This window comes from Amphiprion ocellaris, chromosome 7 (genome assembly GCF_022539595.1).
Source record: "Amphiprion ocellaris isolate individual 3 ecotype Okinawa chromosome 7, ASM2253959v1, whole genome shotgun sequence".
NCBI lineage: Eukaryota > Metazoa > Chordata > Actinopteri > Pomacentridae > Amphiprion > Amphiprion ocellaris.
Genome location: NC_072772.1, coordinates 15,426,012 through 15,447,439, shown reverse-complemented (window position 1 = coordinate 15,447,439; position 21,428 = coordinate 15,426,012). Strand labels below are relative to the sequence as shown.

The 21,428-nt window shown below is 40.9% G+C and overlaps 2 protein-coding genes across 4 annotated transcripts; one reads left to right on the top strand and one right to left on the bottom strand.

Annotated features, from left to right (window-relative positions):
- The first annotated feature begins 512 nt into the window (after window positions 1-512).
- Window positions 513-4,915, top strand: serpinh1b (serpin peptidase inhibitor, clade H (heat shock protein 47), member 1b). Of its 2 annotated transcripts, XM_023271192.3 has the most exons (8): window positions 560-672; window positions 1,338-1,369; window positions 2,075-2,224; window positions 2,351-2,543; window positions 2,986-3,256; window positions 3,379-3,477; window positions 3,592-3,824; window positions 3,942-4,915. In XM_023271192.3, the coding sequence occupies exons 3-8, from the start codon at window positions 2,106-2,108 to the stop codon at window positions 4,242-4,244; spliced, it is 1,218 nt and encodes a 405-aa protein (XP_023126960.1). In that variant the 5' UTR covers window positions 560-672; window positions 1,338-1,369; window positions 2,075-2,105; the 3' UTR covers window positions 4,245-4,915. The 2 variants fall into 2 exon arrangements, with proteins under 2 accessions (XP_023126959.1, XP_023126960.1); XM_023271191.3 differs by lacking the exon at window positions 1,338-1,369 and having other exon boundaries at window positions 513-672.
- A 1,565-nt stretch (window positions 4,916-6,480) lies between these two features.
- Window positions 6,481-17,705, bottom strand: gucy2f (guanylate cyclase 2F, retinal). 2 transcript variants are annotated; one of them, XM_023271185.3, is made up of 19 exons: window positions 17,046-17,604; window positions 16,137-16,952; window positions 14,619-14,920; window positions 13,778-14,132; window positions 13,565-13,649; window positions 13,026-13,122; window positions 12,741-12,866; window positions 12,151-12,231; window positions 11,787-11,963; window positions 11,493-11,649; window positions 11,139-11,288; window positions 10,810-10,958; window positions 10,547-10,710; window positions 10,262-10,454; window positions 9,919-10,093; window positions 9,419-9,517; window positions 9,220-9,314; window positions 9,043-9,128; window positions 6,481-8,246 (listed from the first exon to the last, which is right to left on the bottom strand). In XM_023271185.3, the coding sequence occupies exons 2-19, from the start codon at window positions 16,876-16,878 to the stop codon at window positions 8,165-8,167; spliced, it is 3,315 nt and encodes a 1,104-aa protein (XP_023126953.2). In that variant the 5' UTR covers window positions 16,879-16,952; window positions 17,046-17,604; the 3' UTR covers window positions 6,481-8,164. The 2 variants fall into 2 exon arrangements, with proteins under 2 accessions (XP_023126953.2, XP_054868274.1); XM_055012299.1 differs by lacking the exon at window positions 6,481-8,246 and adding an exon at window positions 8,255-8,738 and having other exon boundaries at window positions 17,046-17,705.
- Between the last annotated feature and the right edge of the window lie 3,723 nt (window positions 17,706-21,428).

Below are 21,428 nucleotides of genomic sequence, written 5' to 3'. Positions count from 1 at the left end.
GGGCTGGAGATCCTGCAGCTTCTGTGAAGCATGAAAACTACCACATGGAACTTTTAACGTTTCTGGATGTTCACATTTCAAATGAAGCATCAGTGTAACAAGATCAACTACAACAAACTCTAACTTTTATATGTGGGATCATTTGGAAACAATGTGCCCATTTAGTGATGTCCTGTATGTTGAGATTGCAGAGGAGTTGTGATCCACTACCTCTGAAATCTGCAACAACTTTGGCTTACTATCTATTTTCATGCAACAGAATAATTTATTTCACAGTGAAACACAACGTAATCTTTCTTTTCCATGTGATGAAATCAGGGTTGAAGATTGAGTCAGCATTTCTGTATTTCAGCAGCTAAGACCGACCAAAAATCTGATTTTTTTCTGAGTTTCTGTCTGAAGTCACTTGTGGGAAAGAGAAAAAACTGACTCCAGAGCAGTGCTGAGGAGGTAACTTCAGCCCTTACAGTTTTTCAGCCCACCCTATAAATGTCAAAGGGGGACGTCCCAGCTCCCAGCTTCCTGAGCAGACACCCTTATTTGAATATCCCATTCCCACTTCTAGAACATTCACTCTCAGGATATATAGAGCAGGAGGGACTTTTGCAGCCACGCTTTCCACAGGAGAAATCAAGAGGAACTCAGAAGAGAAACCTTCCAAATCTGTGCCAGGTGAGGATTGCAGCATAACTCTTTGTTTTCAGGCAGGAATGCAGAGGGTGAATGGGCTGCTTTGTTTGTGTGGTTCAGAGTTACAGTTTCACATTTCACCCCCCCCATTTGAACCAGTTTGAAATCTGCTGCTGCTTCTTTCCTGACTGTACTGCATATTTTCAAATGCTTTACTTTATTTGTAGGAAAAACTTCTTGTCAGAGCTTAAACTTTTTATACAACTTACTACAGCATAGTTTTTTTGCTTCTTGCATGTCACTGCTTTGCCAGCTATTTAAATGCAGTCAGTTGAGCCAAATTACCGGAAGATACTTCACATGCACCCAATTTAGCTTTTTGTTTACCTCTAATCCACCACTTTTGAATGACATTCAAATCTTTCGTTGAGGAATTAGTATTGCTCGACTGTGGCACGACTGATTGGACAAAAGCTTTTTTTCTGGGTCGCACAGCCAATGAAAAAAGTTTACGTGTCTGATTTTGAATGACTGATGAGTATCCAACTTAATATTAAATGTTTATATTCTGAGTGTTGAAAACTGGGGAATAGGATGGAGACTATTGAAAAAAAACTTTGCTTATGAGGGTTTGTCTCCGTGAGAGTTTGAATATATTTTCTCTGCTTGCTCTATAGAGATTACTACATACACCTCTTGTCTTTCAGAATGAAAATCGCAGACATGAAAACATCTGAAGGTATCCAAACAAGAAAGTCATTTCTGCTGTATCACAGATATGCAAATACAGGGATGCAGACAAAATATCTCTCCAAGAGAAACAGGATGCCAGTTCAGTTGGTTATTTACAGCCTGAGGATATGCATTCGGCCTTTTGTTTGAACAAGTTACAGGACAATTTAGGTACAGCCAGCAGGCACACGCCCTTGTCTGGGTAAAAAGAAGAAAGAAAAAGGTCCAGAGTGCTGCTGCCTAGATAATGTAAGACTTCCAAATACCGCACCGCGTCTCACCCTGTGCAAAAACGTGATTTGTGATCCTTACTTCAAAGGAGACATTGTTAATATTTTGCAAAAGTTTGCAACGATTAGAATAAATGTAGAGAAGTGAGAAGCATCATATTTCAGCCTCGAGTCAGCACACAGCTTCACTCTAAAAGGGCAGCAGCTCTAGCTGCACAGCTGAGCCTCTACTTGCTGTTGACGTGGCAAGGAAAATGTCTGCCTCAAAATGGAGGCAGCCCCAACCTTCTTTGTGGGCTGAACCAACCCTGCCCTACCTCTACAGCTTCACATCCCAAGTATAGTCTTGCCCTGGCATTTTCTTTCTGAGATATAATTTTGTATGATTAAATGATTATAGTTCTGGATATGCATGTGCTCTACAAACTCACTCTGGTTTAATAATGTCAACCTCGTATTTTCCTTTTGTTCCTTGCTCACAGGCTGCCGCAGCTGCTTTCGGAGACAGACAGGATGTGGATGACAAACGCTGTAGCTCTTTGCCTGCTGGCCTTCGTGGCCTCTGCAGAGGACAAGAAGCTGAGCAGCCATGCAACCACGCTGGCTGACAACAGCGCCAACCTGGCCTTCAGGTTTGTATTGCGTATATCATAATTTTGGCACACCTATGACATAAAGTCGCCTGATTGTGGTTTCAGCGATTTCCATTTTGATTAACGTTTTCCCTTTTTTTAAAAAAAACAAAAAACTAAATTTAGCCTCTATCACAATATGGCGAAGGAGAAAGACACAGAGAACATCGTCATCTCTCCTGTGGTGGTGGCTTCCTCTCTGGGGTTGGTGGCTCTTGGTGGCAAAGCCTCCACTGCCTCCCAGGTGAAAACCGTTCTCAGTGCTGACAAACTCAAGGATGAGCAGATGCATGCAGGCCTGTCAGAGCTCCTCTCTGAGGTAAGTAATTCTGACATCCTTCACCATACTGTCTTGATGCCACCAGAAGACCCAGTCATAAACTAGGTGCTCTGAACTGTCTGTACCCTCTGAAACGTGAACTTACCTAATTTTAGGAGAAGTTATCTTGAAGTTTTCAGTTTCTACCTAAATGTAAAATGTAAAACATTACTGTTCTGTCGCTTTCTTTACTCTGTGATCCTAGTGGAAGAAAACAATGATTGAGTTGTGGCAGAAAACATGAAGAAATGCACAATGCTAAATGAGTTATAAACCTGATTTTTGCACTTTCACTGAATAATAGATAGAATCCACAGAAGTAAACCGCCATCACCAAAGCACAAAGACAAATTAGACTGATTCAAAACGGTACTTTGCATTAATACTTTTTATAGTGTATATTGCAAATTTCACACACAGTTTATATGTTGCATCTTTCAAGGTGAGTGACACCAAGGCACGCAACACTACCTGGAAGATCAACAACCGCCTCTACGGCCCCAGCTCCGTCTCCTTCGCCGATGAGTTTGTGAAGAATAGCAAGAAGCACTACAACTATGATCACTCAAAAATAAACTTCAGGGACAAGAGGAGTGCTGTGAACTCCATCAATGAGTGGGCGGCTAAGTCAACAGACGGCAAGCTGCCTGAGATCACCAAAGATGTGCAGAACCCAGATGGAGCCATGATCGTCAACGCCATGTTCTTCAAGCGTGAGTATAAATAGCGTCAAAGCCTATTCAGTTTATCATCTGTGATCATAACTGAAACCTTCGATCATGTCAGAAGCCTGGGCAGATGTGTAAATGAGTCTTTCCTATTTATTTCCCTACAGCTCACTGGAGTGAGAAGTTCCACGATAAGATGGTTGACACTCGTGCTTTCCTGGTTACCCGCTCATTCACTATTGGAGTTCCCATGATGCACCGTACAGGTGAGCTTCTCATCTTTGCTTCAGGTCTTATTATGTCTTCAAAACTGAAAATAAAAGGATTCTGCAGAAAGAGTGCAAACATGATAAGCTAACTGATTTGTCTGCTCTTCTTAGGTCTCTATGACTTCTATGAGGACACAGAGAACCGTCTCTTTGTGCTGAACATGCCTCTGGGCCAGAAGCAGACCTCCATGATCCTTATCATGCCCTATCACCTGGAGCCTCTGGAGCGCCTGGAGAAACTCCTGACAAGGAAACAGGTGGACACTTGGATCAGCAAGATGGAGAACAGAGCTGTAGCCATCTCCCTCCCTAAAGTCTCTCTGGAAGTCAGCCACAACCTGCAGGTAATTGGTAGCACTTTGGTGGTTCCATCACGATATATAAGGTCACAGTAAATACATTTAAAAAACAACCATCGACCCAGTGTGTGGAGCAATTGTATATTTTTCTGTCTTTTTCAGAAACATCTGGCTGATCTTGGTCTGACTGAGGCTGTGGACAAAGCCAAGGCTGACCTTTCCAACATCTCTGGAAAGAAGGACCTCTATCTTTCCAACGTCTTCCACGCTTCAGCCTTGGAGCTGGACGTTGATGGAAACCCATACGACACTAGCATCTTCGGCACTGACAAGCTGAGAAACCCCAAGCTTTTCTACGTGGACCACCCCTTCATTTTCCTAGTGAAAGACAACAAGACCAACTCCATCCTGTACATTGGCAGAGTGGTTAGACCTAAAGGGGAAAAGATGCGTGATGAGCTATAATGTTAATGCAGTGAATTGTGTCAGGTAGATTTACTATTTGTGACATTATGGCAGGAAACTGTGTATGTGCGTGTGTGTGTGTGTTTTTTTTTTTTTTTTTTTTAATTTTGGTAAGACTGTTACCTCAAGAGCACATTCCAATAGATAATCTGTGGACTGAATATCTGAGCTGACTGTTCTTAGACACACTAAACTTTTCCAGGCAACAATTCTGTATAAATGCTTCGGTGGTAAGACCCTTTGGATTGAATAATGTTGTTATTCTCACAGAAAAACAAAAAACATGCTTGATTTGAGATTGGCAGAGCTAACAACATGCTTATATTAAGTATGATCTCTTTTTCTTCACATCCTCTCTTTGACAGAGTTGGCTGCAGTCCATGTGCGTTTTCTTGCAATATCTTTAACGTTTAAAGAAGAAAAGATCTTTGCACAAGCTTGTTTTACATTTCTGTCTCATTCCTTCTCACATTTTGCCAGTTTGCACTGAGTCCTTCCTGTTCATGAGCTGAGCTTGCAGTGGAAAGGTGACAAAGGTCTTGTGCTTAATTTATGCCCATTCAGCAGCCATACTCTGTCATTTTTGTTGCTGTAGGTATTTCCCACAAAGAAGCTGTTGGAATTGTGTGATGATAATTTGTTCATTTTTCAATAAAAAAAAGGAAAATATATTTGTGGCTGTTCTATTTTTGAAAATCCTGAATGCCATCCAAACCCTGATCCTCTGGAGCACAGGAATGTGAGTGTTCACATCTCAGCCAAAAAGGATAACAATCTTTCCAGTCGACTGGAGGTCAAACAATTCTCCCTGGTGTGGAATGCAGAGATTTAAACAAGGAGTGCCCTTTCATTATTTCACTAATCTGCCATAGATAGTATGCAGATAATTTGGCGGGTCATTTCTCTAACCACCACTACCATAATTAATAAAATTAGTGGGATCTTTGTTGCAACACCCAAGACAAAAGAACACCAGGTGCTCTATTGCAAAAACTGGAGTGCAGGGTTCTCATGGTGAATGGGAAGCGATCTACTGCAGTTCCTGGATAGGAAAAAAAAACAGGTATAGCTGCAATACAACAGCAAGATGACAAAAGAATCAAAATAAGACCTTTCAAACATGTAACCATTATCTTTAAAAAAATAATGGGAAAAAAGCCCAAATTTGCAACAATAATAATAAATCTGGACTCCTCTATTGTTAACAAATGATGCAACTGCTTTGAGAGACACAAAAGTCTTAGACTGATTTCCCCAGAGAAGTATATCGCCTCCCTCTGGTTGCAAATAGAAACAACACTGGTTACAGGGTAAGGGAAGCCAAACATTAAAGGTTATCCTAAGAGCTTCAGTAGATGATTAATTCTTAAAAATATTTCACCTCTCATCCAAGAGGCTTTTTAAAAATTTAGTTCTAACTGACTGATGGGGAGATATATTTTATCACCTCCAACTCACATTAACAACCCAAGACTCACATGCCTCGGGGTGTGAATGGTTGTGGAACCATCAGGTCAGGGATGACTCAAAATCTTACCGGTCATTAAACTTTCAGCAAGCGATTTGAAGACTGCATTATAAGTACCTGAGAAGAGGTCTTCCAGACTTCTTACTCAATTTAGCGATAGCTGTTACAGCTTCACATCAGTGGCTTTCTTCACTCATATCTCAAACCAGCTATCTAGAATGGGAACATTGTTGTTCTCAGAGGAATGTCCCCTATCTCTTAGATGTATGTGGGGCTGCTGAGTCTTGTCTTGAAGGGCTGGAGCTCCTGTGTTGTGGCTGTTTAGTCTGCCTTAAATTTGGGTGTATGAGGTCCTCACAGTGCTGAACTGCAAATACAACGATGCTCATCTTGGGTATCGGTGTTTTATCCATAGAGTGAACCTGAGTCTTGCTGGCACCTGTATTTTCTGTTTGGTAAACTGTAGCATATTCATGTAGGGGGTTTATTACACCACTTATCAGGTACTTAAAATGCAATCTTGAGATCTCTAACCAGAAAGTTTCACCACCACTGACACCTTCAGTCATCATACTCTTGGGTCACTAATTCGACAATATTTATCTGGGACTCCCCATTTGTCAGTTAGAACTGAAGAAGCCTTTTGGTTGAGAGGTGAAACGTCTTCAAGTACCAAAAAGAGATGTCGAGTTTCTGCTGAAGCGCTTTGGAAGACCATGACCCAGATGACTGAGGATCTACACAGAAACACTAAAGGTGTTGCAAATAAACAGCTTAGTTACTTTATATTGTTGTATTTACACAGACCTTGAACTTTGCACTGCAGTAATTAAATACAAGACAAATGACAACATATCACTTAGAAAATGTACATGTTTCTGACTGACTCTGAAGTTGTTTTATACAACAAGCACAAATGAAGCTTCACCTCTCCGCATTAATATGAGGGGACATAAGAGATTATTTAAAAAAAATAATGACAATAATGAATCTAAAAGTTGTTTCATTGTTCAGCAAAATATTTTCAATGTTAAATCTTACTTCACTTCTACCAAATAATATATTTTTTAAAAAATTATTTCTATTTGCATTATTTCCTTTAGTTGGTTTTTACAGGCATTTCCTTATACCTGTCTATCATCTTAAGCAAAAATTGGCTCAACGCCTCTTAGCAAATACCTTAATTTAAACAGAAGATGGTGCTGTTAAGCTGGTGCACAGCTCCCACACTTCATACTCCTGTGAGGGAACAATAGTTTTGATATCAATATAGTGCATCAGCTTTTAGCTAAACCAGCTGTGAAAGACACAATGAAAGTTTATGGATTCATACAAAAACTTTTCTAGGAAATTTGGTTATGCTTATATTCTAAGAAAAACTGCAAAGTGAACAGGTACAAACACAGATTTTGTCCTCATGCCGACACATTAGAGAAAGGTTTTAAGATTTTTAGATTTAAAGTTAAAATGCTGAAATGCTAAAATTTGTAAACATTAATCATAAATGATTTTTTTTCACATCACACGTAATTTTGCATTAGTTATTGTTATTGATAGTAAACATGTACAGCATTAGTGTCACCTCATTTGAAGATGTATCAGAAACAACCAGTTCAGTTCAGTTAACTTAAATCAAAATTTTAAGTGCTGGAATAACATCATTGAGCACTTTGGGAACGGTAACATGTTTCCTTTGCTACTTTTGCTCATTCAGTGCTTTCCAAGGTTACCATTTTTTAATTAGAGTAAACTAACATTTGTGTGACAGCATTAAAAAAAAGGTAGTGGATGCAAATGTGTTTGATCTTCTGCCCTAAGACAGTAGAATTAAAGTGGCAAGATTGTCTTTTTCTCTTTTTGTTAATTATATACAATAGCAGCCTTTGCCTCCAACTTTGGGTGGCTAATAACATATACAGTAATATCCAGCCAGAGCTAAGTAACAGCCTCGGCTCTATAACCCTAGCATGAGCTTCTATGACAAACTAAATACAGACATCATCACCAGAAAAATAACATTTCACTTTGAAATAGGCGTTTGGGGCGTTCAATCTTTCCATGGGTGAACCTCTGGTTTGCCCTGTAATAGGTGACCACGCAGTGGCCAGTGAGTGCAGAGAGGAGAGAATGAGTGCATCCTTCATTAAGGAGCGGGTGCACCTTTCCCTGTGATTCTGGCAGCAGGTACGTAGGCAGGTAATGTGACAACTCTCATTACATTAGCACCATTGTGTTCTGCTGCGCTGGCTGCAGGCAGATTAGCCAGTCGATGGACAATCCTCTTAAAGAAGTCTGCATTAAGCCACAGTGAGAGGCTGGCTGGCGCTCGCTGTCCTCTGCCTGTCCATCCCAGCTCTTAGTTTCTCTCTTTCTCTGGATGTGTCATCTTCCTGACGTTCCTTACTCTCCTCTAGTTTTGCTTTCTTCCTTTATTTCTGTCTCTCGATCTCATTCAGATCTTTTTGTCCACCGGCCTGTTGGCCTTGCGGAAAAGAGTCTTGATCTCCTCTGTCACCATCTCTTGCCAGTTGTCCCTAGTTAACAGAGAGCATGAACTTAAAACCATTTTACAAAGACATTAATTTGAAGCACAGCTGTGAGAATCTCTAAAAAACACTGCCACAGCACAGTAAAACAGAAAGCGTTACTTGGACCTGTGCCGAACGGCCACAGAAAACTGAATGTACGACACAAAGAGAGCTTTCCCCAATCTGCTTAAGAAGCTGTAGAAGGTGATAAGATCAAGAGATTACACTAGTAGATCACAAGTAATCAGGGAGGTTCAGAAATCGATGAGTGGAAATGGTGTGTGCAGACTCATAGCATGCATTTAGGTCACAACAAGCACAGCACACACAGACACGGTAAACACGGACAGTAACACTGTACTGTTTCCACAACACAACACCGGCCGGCGTGCAGATCTCTACCTCCTGCGTTTGGACTAAGAAGGTCAAGCCTTTTTCTCAGCTTTCTTTCTCCTGTACGCAGCTATATCCTCAGGGTTCAGCCCGTGATTGTCTTCCCTGAAGTAACACGTGGATAGGTGCAGTTTGCATGAGTCCACAGTGTATCAGTGTCATGCAGTAATTACATATTGATTACAGTAATAATAAAAAGTGGCATTTCTGGAAATGTATTTGCAAAATCAGTCGCAAATGAGTCATAATCTTCTGGTAGGGTGTTTGAAATCAGGATGTTATTGGCTTTAATGCTGTTTCAGATGGCATGAGAGGTTAATGGTGATAGTTTTAATGGCTTATTAAACATACACATTTTGCTCTATTACTTTTACTTCTGAAGCAATTAGTCCTAGATTGAGACTCTTACCCTGGTCGAATCTCTGGTGGTTTTGGCAAAGGCTTTGTAAAGTTGGTTTTCCCCACAAGCCAGTATGTTTCTTCAATACCTTTACCCTGCACAAAAAAAGCAAACAGTTAATAGAATCCAGTGTGGAACCATTTAATCAATATTTCGGCGGACAAGTAAATCCTCCCAGACTGTTACCTTCAGCTCTGTCTTGCCTCTTACATCTATTTTATAACCCTCATTAAGAGAATGGAGGATCTTCACAGTGCTCATATTTACATGGATTCTATAAGCTGAGAAGACAAGAGAAATAAAAGAGAGAACATGAAGTCATTGGGCCAATGAAAGCATGAGACGAAGCAACAAAACGTGGTGGTGATGTGTGAAGGAAACTCACGCAGCCCAGTCGATTCCATACGAGAGGCAGTGTTGACAGTGTCTCCAAAAAGGCAGTACCGAGGCATGGTCAGACCCACCACCCCAGCAACACAGGGCCCTGCAGACACAAATCAATCCACAATTAAGTCATTCTGTAAAAATAAAATCTAATAATCCCATCAATCAACGCAGAGAAATTCCTGTCTGTTCTTTTGATTGATTGAGTGCGTGAGGCAGTGATCAATCAGTTGCTTAGACTTTACTATCAAGGTTTAGTCCAGTTTAAAGATGGATTCGGCAATTAAAATGTCATTCAATACTCGGCCACTGTAAAGTCTAACACCATGAGACCTATATTTGTTTCTGTTCTCAAAACTCCTTCAAACAATTCCCACTATCAGCCTCATATCAACTGCAGAAGAAAATAATTCCTTCCTCTGGACCAAAAGGCCAAATGGAGCAGATGTTTGATTCTGTGTAGTAATGAGCGATAATGACTCTGGCTTTCTCCCAGCCCACCTGAGTGGATTCCTATTCGTATCCTGACGGGCACGTCTGGCATGTGTCGCATATGGAAGGTTCCCACTGAGCTCAGGATGTTCAGTGACATGTTGGCGATCTCAGCAGCGTGCTTGTTGCCATTTCTCTTAGGCAGACCTGATGCTACCATGTAAGCATCACCAATGGTCTCCACCTGGACAAGGCCAACACATTTGTTCAGTTCTGGGGACATCATTGTGCCTTTGGGTGCTTATAATGTACTACAGACCAATAATGTTGAATGATATGACAGAAACCTCATGTGAGTAAACGCCTGGTCTCTCAAAACTCAGATGGTGAGACATTGATTGCATTCTCTGACCTTGTAGACATCGTGGTTACTGAGCACGGCATCAAACAGTGAGTAGAGGTCATTGAGAAGGTCAACCACCTCGATGGGATCACTGAGGGAGGAGATGGTGGTGAAACCCACGATGTCACTGAAGTAGATTGTGACTTGGTCGAAGTACTCTGGCTCCACAGTGGCACCAGTCTTCAGGGCTTCAGCCACAGAACTGCATTGAAACGGGCAAGACAAGTTACACAAATCAGAAAATCAATCGTATATTAATGAAGTTACAGTGTGAGTGTGTGTTTTTTAACTCACGGTGGCAGCATCTCAGAGAGCAGCTTCTCTGTTCTCTGCTTTTCCACCTCCAGCTCCTCTGTTCTCTCTCTGATGAGATCCTCCAGGTTGGAGCTGTACTGCTCCAACATCCTCAGCATGGAGTCAATGATGTTGGTCTTCTTCCCCTTGTTGATCATCTTGAACTATTTTAATTACAAATATGAAAAATTTAAAATATGAAAAAAAATGGTGCATTTGATTGAAAACAAGGCCAGAAAAAGAAAACATTTTCTAAAACCTACCCGGTCAAAGATCTCATCAAAGTCCGGCCTGCGGTCGGGCAGTTCGCTCCAGCACTGCTTCATCAGTTGGATACACTCAAGTGGAGCCTGATCCGGGGCCACAGTGGGGCGGCACATTGGAGGAGGCTTCTTCACCTTACGGATGATCTCTGAGGGATGACATGAAGGAGACTGGACACATTAATCCAAACTAGAATATGTACCAAGATCCTGTTACCCTGTTGGCTGTGTGCTCACTTGTACCACAGTCAAACCAAAATGTTGCAAACACTTCTGTCACAATCCTGAACTCTGTATCTCTGCATCTCTTCCTCTGTAAGAACACACACCTTCAGGTGGCAGACCCAGCATGCAGTACGGTGGTCCTCTCACCACCACCTCTTGGAGGATTATAGAAAAACTGTACACGTCTCCCTTGTATGTCCCTTTACGAGAAATTGCAAGGTCCCTTAAGAACTCTGGAGCAGTCCAAAATAGATCTGAGTAAAAAACAAAGGAAAGATTTCGAATGAAGCTGGGACGTGGTAACAGTCACCGTGATACATTTATGGCTTTGTGCGTATGTGCAGCTTCATCTTAGCATGACCATTAGGTTTAAAATGATGGATACAATCATTAGTATTGGGCTGTTTGTCAAGCATAGAAATAGGATAATCATTCATTTTTTGCAGAGTAGGAGGTACCTTCAGGTGGAGGTTCTTCTAGAGGAGCTTTCTGCGACTCCAGCAGCTCATTGAAGCCATAATCTGTAATCTTAAGGACAAAGCGGCCATCCACCACACAGTTTCGGGATTTTAGTCTGCCGTGGGGGAAGTCTCTGTGGTGAAGATATTTCATACCCTGGAAGCACAATCCAGTGAAAAAATGGCAAAGTGGTGAGCAGGTTTTTAAAAATAAAAACTGCCATTATGGCATGTGCAACACACGTTGAAAGTTTCATGTTTTTATCACCTACAGCCATCAGTATTAGTATTTACCTTGATGAGATCCAGCACAAGTGAGGATTTAAACATCCAGTCTAACTTTACATCCTCATTCCTCAGCAGGTCCTCCAGACTACCCCGTGAGCAGTGCTCCGTCACCACCGCGAACATGGAGCAGTCCAAAAAGAAGCCCAGGAAAGGGTTTACATTCTCGTTTCTCAGGTCTTTCATCTGAGGAAGCAGAAAAGAGGTTACACTATTATTATTACGATGACCATAATACCAGGTTAATTATCAGAAGTTCTGAAGTATTTCCAGGAATGTTACTGAACAGCAGAGAAGAACACAGATCATACAAGTCATGTAGGACATCTGCAGCTTTGTCACACCATTATACTACAGGAACATGTTGCTCTACCTTCGTGAAAATCTTGGTGGTGCTTTGTTTCACCTCCTGGAAGTGCCCCTCCTCAAATTTCTTCAGCCAAACCCAGTCGCCCTGCAGGTGGAGGCATGTTGTTATTGTGACATCAAGCTTTTATGTTGTGAAAAATACACTGATTGACTTCCTTTAAGAAACCTAAATTCTAACTTGAATGTTTTTTTTGTTGTTTGTCGTAATAATCCAAAGATCAACCACTTTTGAAATAATATAGGGATATGGAAACAAGTTAAAGGAAAATCTGCATGTTCACACCAAATTTATAGTTAAGTGCTCCATCCGTTTGAAGCTACTCATTAGAAATTGTGTCGACTTATTCATCAGTGTATAAGAGTAAAAGAAAAAGTTATCTGATCAAATTACACACTGCCATTTCCTTTTCTTTTTATACGCTGGATTCAAACTATCTACCACACAATTAATGGCACAGACAACAGCTTGAGCTGCACAAGGACACCAACTACTCCTTTACCTTAACACCAACTTTCGTCAAATACTTTGTACAAAAAACATATGATGCTGTTCATCTTGAAGCAACACTTGTAATGAGTCTCAGTGTAACCTACCTCATACACAGCAACATTGGTCGTCTCATGAGTTGCCGTCTGCATGCTGTTCACAGAGTGTGAACGGTCGACAGATTTGTCTTCCAGAGCGCTCTTAGACTCACTCAGATCCTCTAAAGTAATTTTCTGCAAGACATGAAACACCGCTGGAAGATTTAGTAGAAATTAAGTGTTCATTTAGCAAACATGGACTCATTCATGGCTAATATTCAATGCATCAGTGTAGAAAACACACAGACGAGTTCAATGTTATGTTGTTGACTGGGTGACACTGATGCTGCTTACCTTTTTACTAAGTTGAGGATTGATAAAAGTGAGATCCTCTAAGTTCAAGAGGATCCGATTGGGACCTTTGACCAGCTGGATTTGTTGGAGCCTCCTCCTGCCAAAGAGATTGAGAGATGATCAGGAAAATAGCTTAACCAATGACAACAGGTTTCCTAAACACAAAGATGGCCATTGACAACCTAATTTAATACAATGTGATATGAAATAAGGGGAATCAGTAATCAGGAAGTGTCCACTTATTAAAAGAAAAAACACATTCAAATGATTTCAAAGTGCTTAAAGTGCTTTAGAAGGCAAGATTTTCTCAAATATTTTCTTTTTTTCTGCAAATATATAGTCAGTATTGCTATTATTGTTATTATGCTTTGGAGACGATCTCTATGGTAAAAGTGCAAGAACCTCTATTAATGTGCACATCGTGTACAGCATCGTGATATGAAATTTAAAGAGGGCAACTGCAAATATTTACGAGAAATACAAAGCCTATGTGACATTATTTTACATAATATGAATCTGTTTGTATTCCCAGGCCGTACCTGATGTAAAGACTTACAGCGATGCCTCCTACAGCCAGAGCAAGGATGACAGCTAACACTACTATAATGTAGGTGACCTCCACTCCTGAGGACGACAACATATGACATGGTGTTGTGGGATATGAGGATGACAGATAAATGACAAAACACATACACAAGATGCCGTGGAAACGTGAAGAATGAGTAAATCACACGAACAACAGATGCTCTTACCTCCCGTGCACATGGCAGTCTTGTCAAACCAGCAGCTGGAATCAGACGGAGGAGGGGATCCTCCTGGAAAATGAATGGATCTTCCTGCAAAACGGAGCTTCCCTGATGTTAGATCCACCAGATAGGTCTGGTACAGCTGATTCCCCCAGTTGACAGAGTCCAGGACGATGTAGTTGGTCTTAATTTCCCCACTGGTGTCCACCCTGACCTTCTGGTTGAAACCGGAGAAAGTTGTGTTCTTTGTGAAGTAGGCCAGGTTTGATCCTGACAGCCGCATTCCTGCTTTCCTGGCGTTGTGGATGGACTTAGCCAGCAGGTATATGCTGTTATAGATGGTCCCAAACAGGGGGTGGACCTACAGTTTAAGTTAGAAGAGACACAAGAGAAAGCTTTCAATCATTTAAAATTGAAAATAGGAACATTAATAAAAACAACCACAACAAATATGGAAATAATATAAGTATGTAGGATCTTTTTGATTGATATGCATGAATGTAAATGAGAATTAGACATGTATGGTGATAAAATTCAACTAGCAGCCAGTTCATGTTTTACTCATTACTGTGTACATATGCTAACATTTGTTGAAACATACAAAAACATGAGAAAACATTTGAGAATATGCAATATTAAAAACATGAAGTAAACACGCCGGCATGTAGAAATACTAAAAAAGAGGGAATTTATGATGAACTTTTGCATGGGAGGAATGTGGATTTTGTCCTCCATATCCAACATTAAAGAACTGGCAGAAAGGCATCGCTTCCCGGTCAGTATATTAAAAAGACAAAGTGAAAGCCATCTATTAATATCACGCTGTGACATCCAAACTCTCCCCTACCTGCTCCGCCTGCAGCGGCAGCGTCACTTCCTCGCTCCTCTTGGCTGCAGCGAACGCCTCGTTGAAGGACAGAGGCTCTGAGGCCACAGTGATGGTGAGCACAGCATCGTAGGCCTCCCTCAGCCGGCTGTTGTTTTGCAAGGCAAGGTAGGAGACGTTGTTGTAGGGCAGGCTGTAGTGGAGGGTGTCGTAGGGCACAAACACATACTTCCCTGAAGTCACACCCATCTCCTGCGCCTTGAGGAGAAAAGTAGCCTGCTGCTCACCTCCGACCAGGATGGAGTGCATACACATAATGATGACTGAAACAGAGAACACAAAAATATATTTTTCTACTGTATTTTAAAAAAGTGATAATGGACATTGTGGTGTGATAACATGAGATAAATCAGTGCTATAATATCCCAATATGCAAATACAATGTTGGAAAGAGTACTGAATGTTCTCATGGAGTAAAGAGACTGCAATGCACACTGCTAATTTGCAATTAGCTGCAGTACTTTTGACATTTGGACAGTGTCAAGAAAATATCATTAAGTGTATAACCATTTAGGCTATTTAAACTATGTGTTTACATGTCTTTAACATGCATGTAGAAATATAGAGTCACACAAGCTAAATGTAAGGATGTTAAATAATCAGATGGGTGAAATCATGGTATGTGAAGAAGGACCATGTATGATGTGTCCAAGACTGTTTAGCCAACCCTCCATGCGTCATTATGCTTGTTCGAGGAAATTCTGCAGGCCGCAATGTTCAAGATGTACCCAAAACAAAGACTGTATAGGTTTTGAGTTTCAACAAAGCCTGCAAAGCTGATCCCACATGATGCAGAGATGGAACTCGTGATAGGAGGTGAGAATCAGGTGATAATCACACTTTAGGGAGGCCTCTGACGCAGGCTGAGCAGGATAAAGAACTGTATTTAAGTTAATGTATTTTGGAACAACGTTTAGGTGCTCTGGAGATCTGGTCAGCTTGTTTGTACTTTCTGTTTACTGGAGTGGACTTAAGGTCATTGATTCTGCTCATTTTTCCCCTCAAGAGTGTTGGAATAATTCAGCAAAGCTGGTAGTCAGAAAAGCTCTCCACCAGAACAGATGCTCAAATAACTTTTACGTATTATTTATGAATTTAAGAGGTTGCAAAACATCTGAAACTAAACCACTTGTTAAACATCTTTACAAGAAACATAATTTCCGAATCCAGTTTGGTGACTAATTCTTTCTTCCTCCTCCTCCCCAACAGCTCTCTAGCATAGACTTTAGTAAAAGCATAAAAATAGAGGAGATGGCAAACATATTTAGTTCTCTGTTCAGCTTAATCACAAGGTGGAATCTGCATTTTCAAAATGGTCTCCTGGTCAGGTGGTGGTGTGAAAAGCCTGAAAGAGACTGTTCTTTCACTACTGCAGGCTGTGATGTAATATCTTCTCCATGTGTTTATATAACACAGAGATTGAGTTATTTGCACATATAATGATCTTGCGCACATTTTACGCACATTCCTTACACTCACCTTTGACTTCTCCTGCGTTCTGGATCCTCCTCATCGTGTTCTCCACCTCCGTCTCATTGATCCCCATAGAAGTAACGAGTCCAACTGGAAGCCCTTTACTCCTCAGAGCAGTAGCCACTCTCCCTGCAGCGTCCATCCAGATATCTTCATTGGATGAGACCACAGCGACGCTGGCCCACCTGAAGTGCTTCAACACGATGAATAGCACATCAGTGGGAAACGGCACCGTCGTGGAAAACGTTGGATAGGCTGCGACTCGGTCCAGCTCGTAGGTAACACATCCGTAGGAGAAGAGGGCCTTGTCCCAGGTCTTGGCCAGCAGAGACGCTGCAATACAGTATCCCGGGTTAGTGGGCCCGACGAACGCATCCGCCAGCTTCTCGTAGTAAATATACGCAGTGAGCGCTTTGGAGGTCTCGCAGGGCTCCTGGAGGATGATGAAGTCCATTTTCAGACCCAGATCCAGACTCAGGTCTCCGTTTATCCTACCCACCGCCAGCCTGGCCGCAGTGGCAGGAAGGGCCCTGTAGTAGACCGGGTCGCAGTTCCAGGGGCCCAAGACCCCCACTTTGAATATCAAACAGCGCACACAGCAAGGGAGCGTCAACACTCCCAGGAGAGCCCATAACAGGAGGTTATAAAAGGGCAGTGAAGGTAAACTTGGTCTGCTTTTAATTATAGGTGCACATTGATGGTTGGACTCAAATAGCGCCCCTCTGAAATTAGGAGGAAAATGTTGCATTGTCCTTCCAGGGTGTCCAAGGTAGTGAATCTCTGCGTTCACTGTGAATTAACTGTCAATTAGAGCACTGAAACCTGCGAAACGAGCACAGATTAAAGTCTCAGTAACTCCTCGTGTTCAGATTAACACCAATAATGAGTATTCTGGGGCTGAATTTACGCACTTACCGCTTCTTTAATGCCATCAGGACAGCTCCAGGGTCCGATTAGACAGTCTCACAGGTGTCTGCTTTTCAGTCGTCAACTAACCATCCCCCTAAAACCTTACCTATCCCCTCTGCTGTGGCTCTGCTGAAGGCACAGCCCGGTCATGGTGTTGGGATTATGGGCTGTCAGTGTCAGGGAGAGCTCAGGCTCCTGCGTCCTGTCGTTTGGAGACAACTTCAGCACCCTGGAGAGCTACTTACGTCCCGCAGTCAGTGTCTCTGAAGGCTCCTGTGCGTTTCCACAAACAGCTCCCTTCACAGGCGACATATCACAGAATTAAACACCTCTCTGTTAGTTTTAGGATGTCACATATTTCAGATGGCGATCATGAAAAGAATCCTCTGAAAATGAGCAATCTTCTTCCAAAGGTGTTTTTTTTAACAAAGGGGAAAGTCTTTAGTGTATTATCATTAGGCCTGTATGAGGCCAGTGGCAGCTTCAGGCCCATTCAGTGAAATCCCTCCAAAGTGACCCGCGGCCAAAACGTAGGTGTTACTCACTAATCCAGTTTCAGAGAGGCACAATATAAGAGGATTGACAGCAGGCCTTAGTCTACTCTAAAAGCCTTGCTGCAGGCTTGGTTTGCATAGTTACAAATCGTTTGTTTTCCCTCACTGAATTTGAGAATGAGTGATGATATAATACAGCATTTTTTCACTTCATATAACAATAATTTAAAAAAAAATAGAATGATGTTCTATATGAATACAAATACAAATATTTAGCATGCAAAGATTTTCTGATCCTCGGAGTGGGGTCATTTCTCTTGCCATGGAGACAACCTCAGCCACATTGCACGACGACACCTGAACCGTGCTTTAATTGGCCTTAAATGCCCACAGCACAGCAGGTCCTTCATCCAAAATGAATTTGAACCCGGGTGGAGTGGGAGTAATTAGAGATAACGAAGGGCTTTCCCTGTGGGTCTCATGAGTTCTGCTGCATTTTGCCTGCGTCAGTCGTTTTCAGATCTTTTCTGAAAAGGCTCCACCTGCTTGGCAGGAACAGCTGGTTGCCACAACATCAACACATGACAACGTCAAAGACAAAACACGGGTGGAGGGATGACAGGACAAAAAATATATTAGATCAGTCATGGTAGTGGGATAAAAAAAAAAGAAAATGTGAACACAAAAGTTAAAGAAGACACTTGTTTGTTTTAGAGAATGCTAAAAATGTAGGTTTAACATTGTATCATCGACATATAATTTTGATGTGACAGTGTTTGTCTGTGTAGAGCATTTAGAACACACAAAACACTGCCTGCAGTTCAGTTTAGTTCTGAAAACTATGAATTTTTGTCACATGACTGTTGGTTGTAGTTGAGTCACTGATGGCTTCGTAGTTAAGAAGAGGAGCTCTGAATTTTTAAATTTTTTTTTAACAGAATCTGATTAGAGCGAACGGTTAATTTTTGGAAAATTTTTAAATGAGATGTTTTTAAACTACATAAATGGTGTCTACGGGCCTCCACATACATCCCTGTTCTCGTGGTGTAATTGATTTATATCCTCAAAGGCACTGCAAATTTCTAAACCCTGCATAGTTTAAACCCTGCATCTTGCACCATTTTAAGCTTTGCATACTGTGTAAGTCAGCAAACTACATATACTATCAAAATATATTAAGAGAATAAGATTAAATACAGCAAAACAGATTGTGTGTAAGCTTCAACTATTTAGTAAATAGGCCGAATAGTCCAATAAACATCAGGCCACAGCTGTAAGCATGTGCATGTGTGTGAGAGGTTGAGACAGAGACCTTTTCACCCCTTCCATCTGCTTCACTCTGTCTCTACCTTATCCTTCATGTGTGTTTTAAAGCTAAAATCAGTCTCTTGACACTCTTATCTGACCACTGACTTCTATACACAAAGCCAGTAATGAACCGTTATAAAAAATATTAATAAAATGTACAGGTGTCTTAAGTGCACACAGAGCTGGAGAGTGATTCCACCTTTGTTGACCCATATCCCCATGTAAGCTGAAGAGCCTCTTAAACGTAACACCTTGACAACGCTGTCCTGCATCCAGGAATAGAGGACAGAAGTGATGACACAGCGCTCTGTCCACCCAGTGAGCAGTGAACACAACACGTCTGATGCTGCACCTGAGACAAGCTCTGTGCTGCGCTGGACACAGTGGGTTGTCGACAAGCAAATAAAATGATAAAATAAGTACATAATTCAAGAAGTAGATCAGGGAAGACGAACCTCAACAAGACACATCTTTCTTAGTTTACAGTTTGCATCAAGCAGGAAAATAGGACATGCAGTGTGGGCAAGAATGGGATGAATGATTAAACTTGTCCTTGGACTGATCAAAGAGAATAATGAGGAGAATAGGGAAAAAAAATACAGCAGTAGAAGGTAAATGGAAACACCAGGGAACAGAATATATTCATGTCTTATTAATGTAAAGACAAAGCGTGCACAGAGTCCCTTTAACAGACCAAAGACATCCTTGAATGTTGCTTATGCCACCAGAATGAAGGTTAGAACAGTTATTGTGCAGCTTTCTGCCTGCTGAGCTCACAAGATTAAATTCAATAAAGTATCATTGTTTCCTATTAAGGACAATTTACGCACATCGTCATTTTTGACTCAGTAAGAAAAGCTTTTGACTCAGACCTCTTAATGACATTAGTCATTTTAATTAGTCTTTTTACGGAAACACATTCATAATTCACACACATGAAGGCAGATTTGAATGCAATTTAAATGGAGGACTTAACTCAAACACAATAAAACACTTAGTGGTTACAACTATAATGTACAAGTTCTGAACTATAGTGAATACTGTGATTCTACTAAATATGCCCACCTCTTGTGACTCTTTGTAACCTGCATTTTTTTCAATCTTTTGTTACTTTTACTGCAACCTCTGAATGGCTCCATGAATCTTCTGACTGAAGCTCAGTGAGAGTATCTTTATCTCTGGTGCCATCTAGTGGACAAATCTGTTAGTGATGGTTACTTATGACGAGATAAAGGAAGAAGAGTTAATACTTAAGGGAATCTTTTACCATTTTGCACACTAAAAACTAACAAACTCTTGGGGGGGGGTTCACAGTCGTAATCACATCAGGACCAATGTGATTATATTAGAATATCCATGCACCTTAGGTAGTTCCACAAAACTGTTTTCCTACTACCTGTCAAAGTCACTTTAAGTCACTAAATTCACTTTAAATCACCGTGCCTTGAAATAGGTAAATACCTGAATTTTATCTGCATTTAGTATTTTATAGATTTTAGAATTAGAAGTGTTTTTTATAGTATAGTATTGTACAGCAAGATTTTTTAGAGTATATACTAACCTTTAATGTTAATGTTACTAACCTGCCTTTTTGTTATTTTATGTTGTTGTATGTAAGCTGCTGAACACTTGAATTTCCCAGGGGACTATCTGTCTGTCTGTCTGTCTGTCTGTCTGTCTGTCTGTCTGTCTGTCTGTCTGTCTGTCTGTCTGTCTGTCTGTCTGTCTGTCTGTCTGTCTGTCTGTCTGTCTGTCTCTGTCTGTCTACAAGGAGTTGTGATGCTCTGTGTGACAGATGCAGCAAAAAATATCCACCAAAATCAGATGATAGATATGAATTCCTTTCTTGCAAAATTACTTTTCCCACAATAAAGGATATTCTTACTTCTACATCTGCATAATTATATATCCAGGGTATGTGCACTGAACAAATCAATGCTTGGACTTCATGAGTAAGCTGTCGTTATTGTCATTGTAAGTCATGCAACAAAATTTTGTTTGCCAAAGACGCCAAAATAGACATTAAAGTATTATTTTAAAACATTAAGATTTTGTAAGGTGTATTTTTTAAATTCTAATATTTTCTTACATTAGATAAAACTGAAATAAGATTTTTTTTGAGCCAAAGTTTTGAAAGCCATGTTAAGGTAATCGCAAAATCAGTCTATTATCACCTTAAAAATACATCCATTGTTGAAGGGCCTATGTTTAAGCATAGTTATCTATGTGTTAGACTTGTGCAGGCTTGACTGCTGAAAAGTTCCTTAGAAAGCTGCAGCTAGTCCAGTCTGGTGCTTCTCATATCATCAGAAAGCTCAAAACAGTTGATCACACCCTTGCCCTTCTCAGGTCTTTCAGCTGGCTTCCTGGTTGTCAAAGAACTGGTTTCAAAACACAAAGAACTAAATGGTTTAGGAATAAAATACATTACTTGATCTGCAGATACATCATTAACCATCCAAACCTCTGAGATCATCTGGGATCGGTTTACTTTCTGTGTTTGAATTGAAACTAAACATGGAGAAACAGCATTAAGTTTTGGTGTTCCACATATCTGGAATAAACTCTCAAAAAATTGAAGGTTTGC

Excerpts from the sequence above, each read along its gene's own strand:
- serpinh1b (XM_023271191.3), top strand. The coding sequence starts at position 2,106 with ATGTGGATGACAAACGCTGTAGCTCTTTGCCTGCTGGCCTTCGTGGCC. Across the intron at positions 2,225-2,350 it reads AGCGCCAACCTGGCCTTCAG|CCTCTATCACAATATGGCGA; the intron begins GTTTGTATTGCG and ends AACTAAATTTAG. Across the intron at positions 3,825-3,941 it reads AAGTCAGCCACAACCTGCAG|AAACATCTGGCTGATCTTGG; the intron begins GTAATTGGTAGC and ends TGTCTTTTTCAG.
- gucy2f (XM_023271185.3), bottom strand. The coding sequence starts at position 16,878 with ATGCAACATTTTCCTCCTAATTTCAGAGGGGCGCTATTTGAGTCCAAC. Across the intron at positions 14,133-14,618 it reads TGCCGCTGCAGGCGGAGCAG|GTCCACCCCCTGTTTGGGAC; the intron begins GTAGGGGAGAGT and ends CTTAAACTGTAG. Across the intron at positions 10,094-10,261 it reads GTAACCACGATGTCTACAAG|GTGGAGACCATTGGTGATGC; the intron begins GTCAGAGAATGC and ends GGCCTTGTCCAG.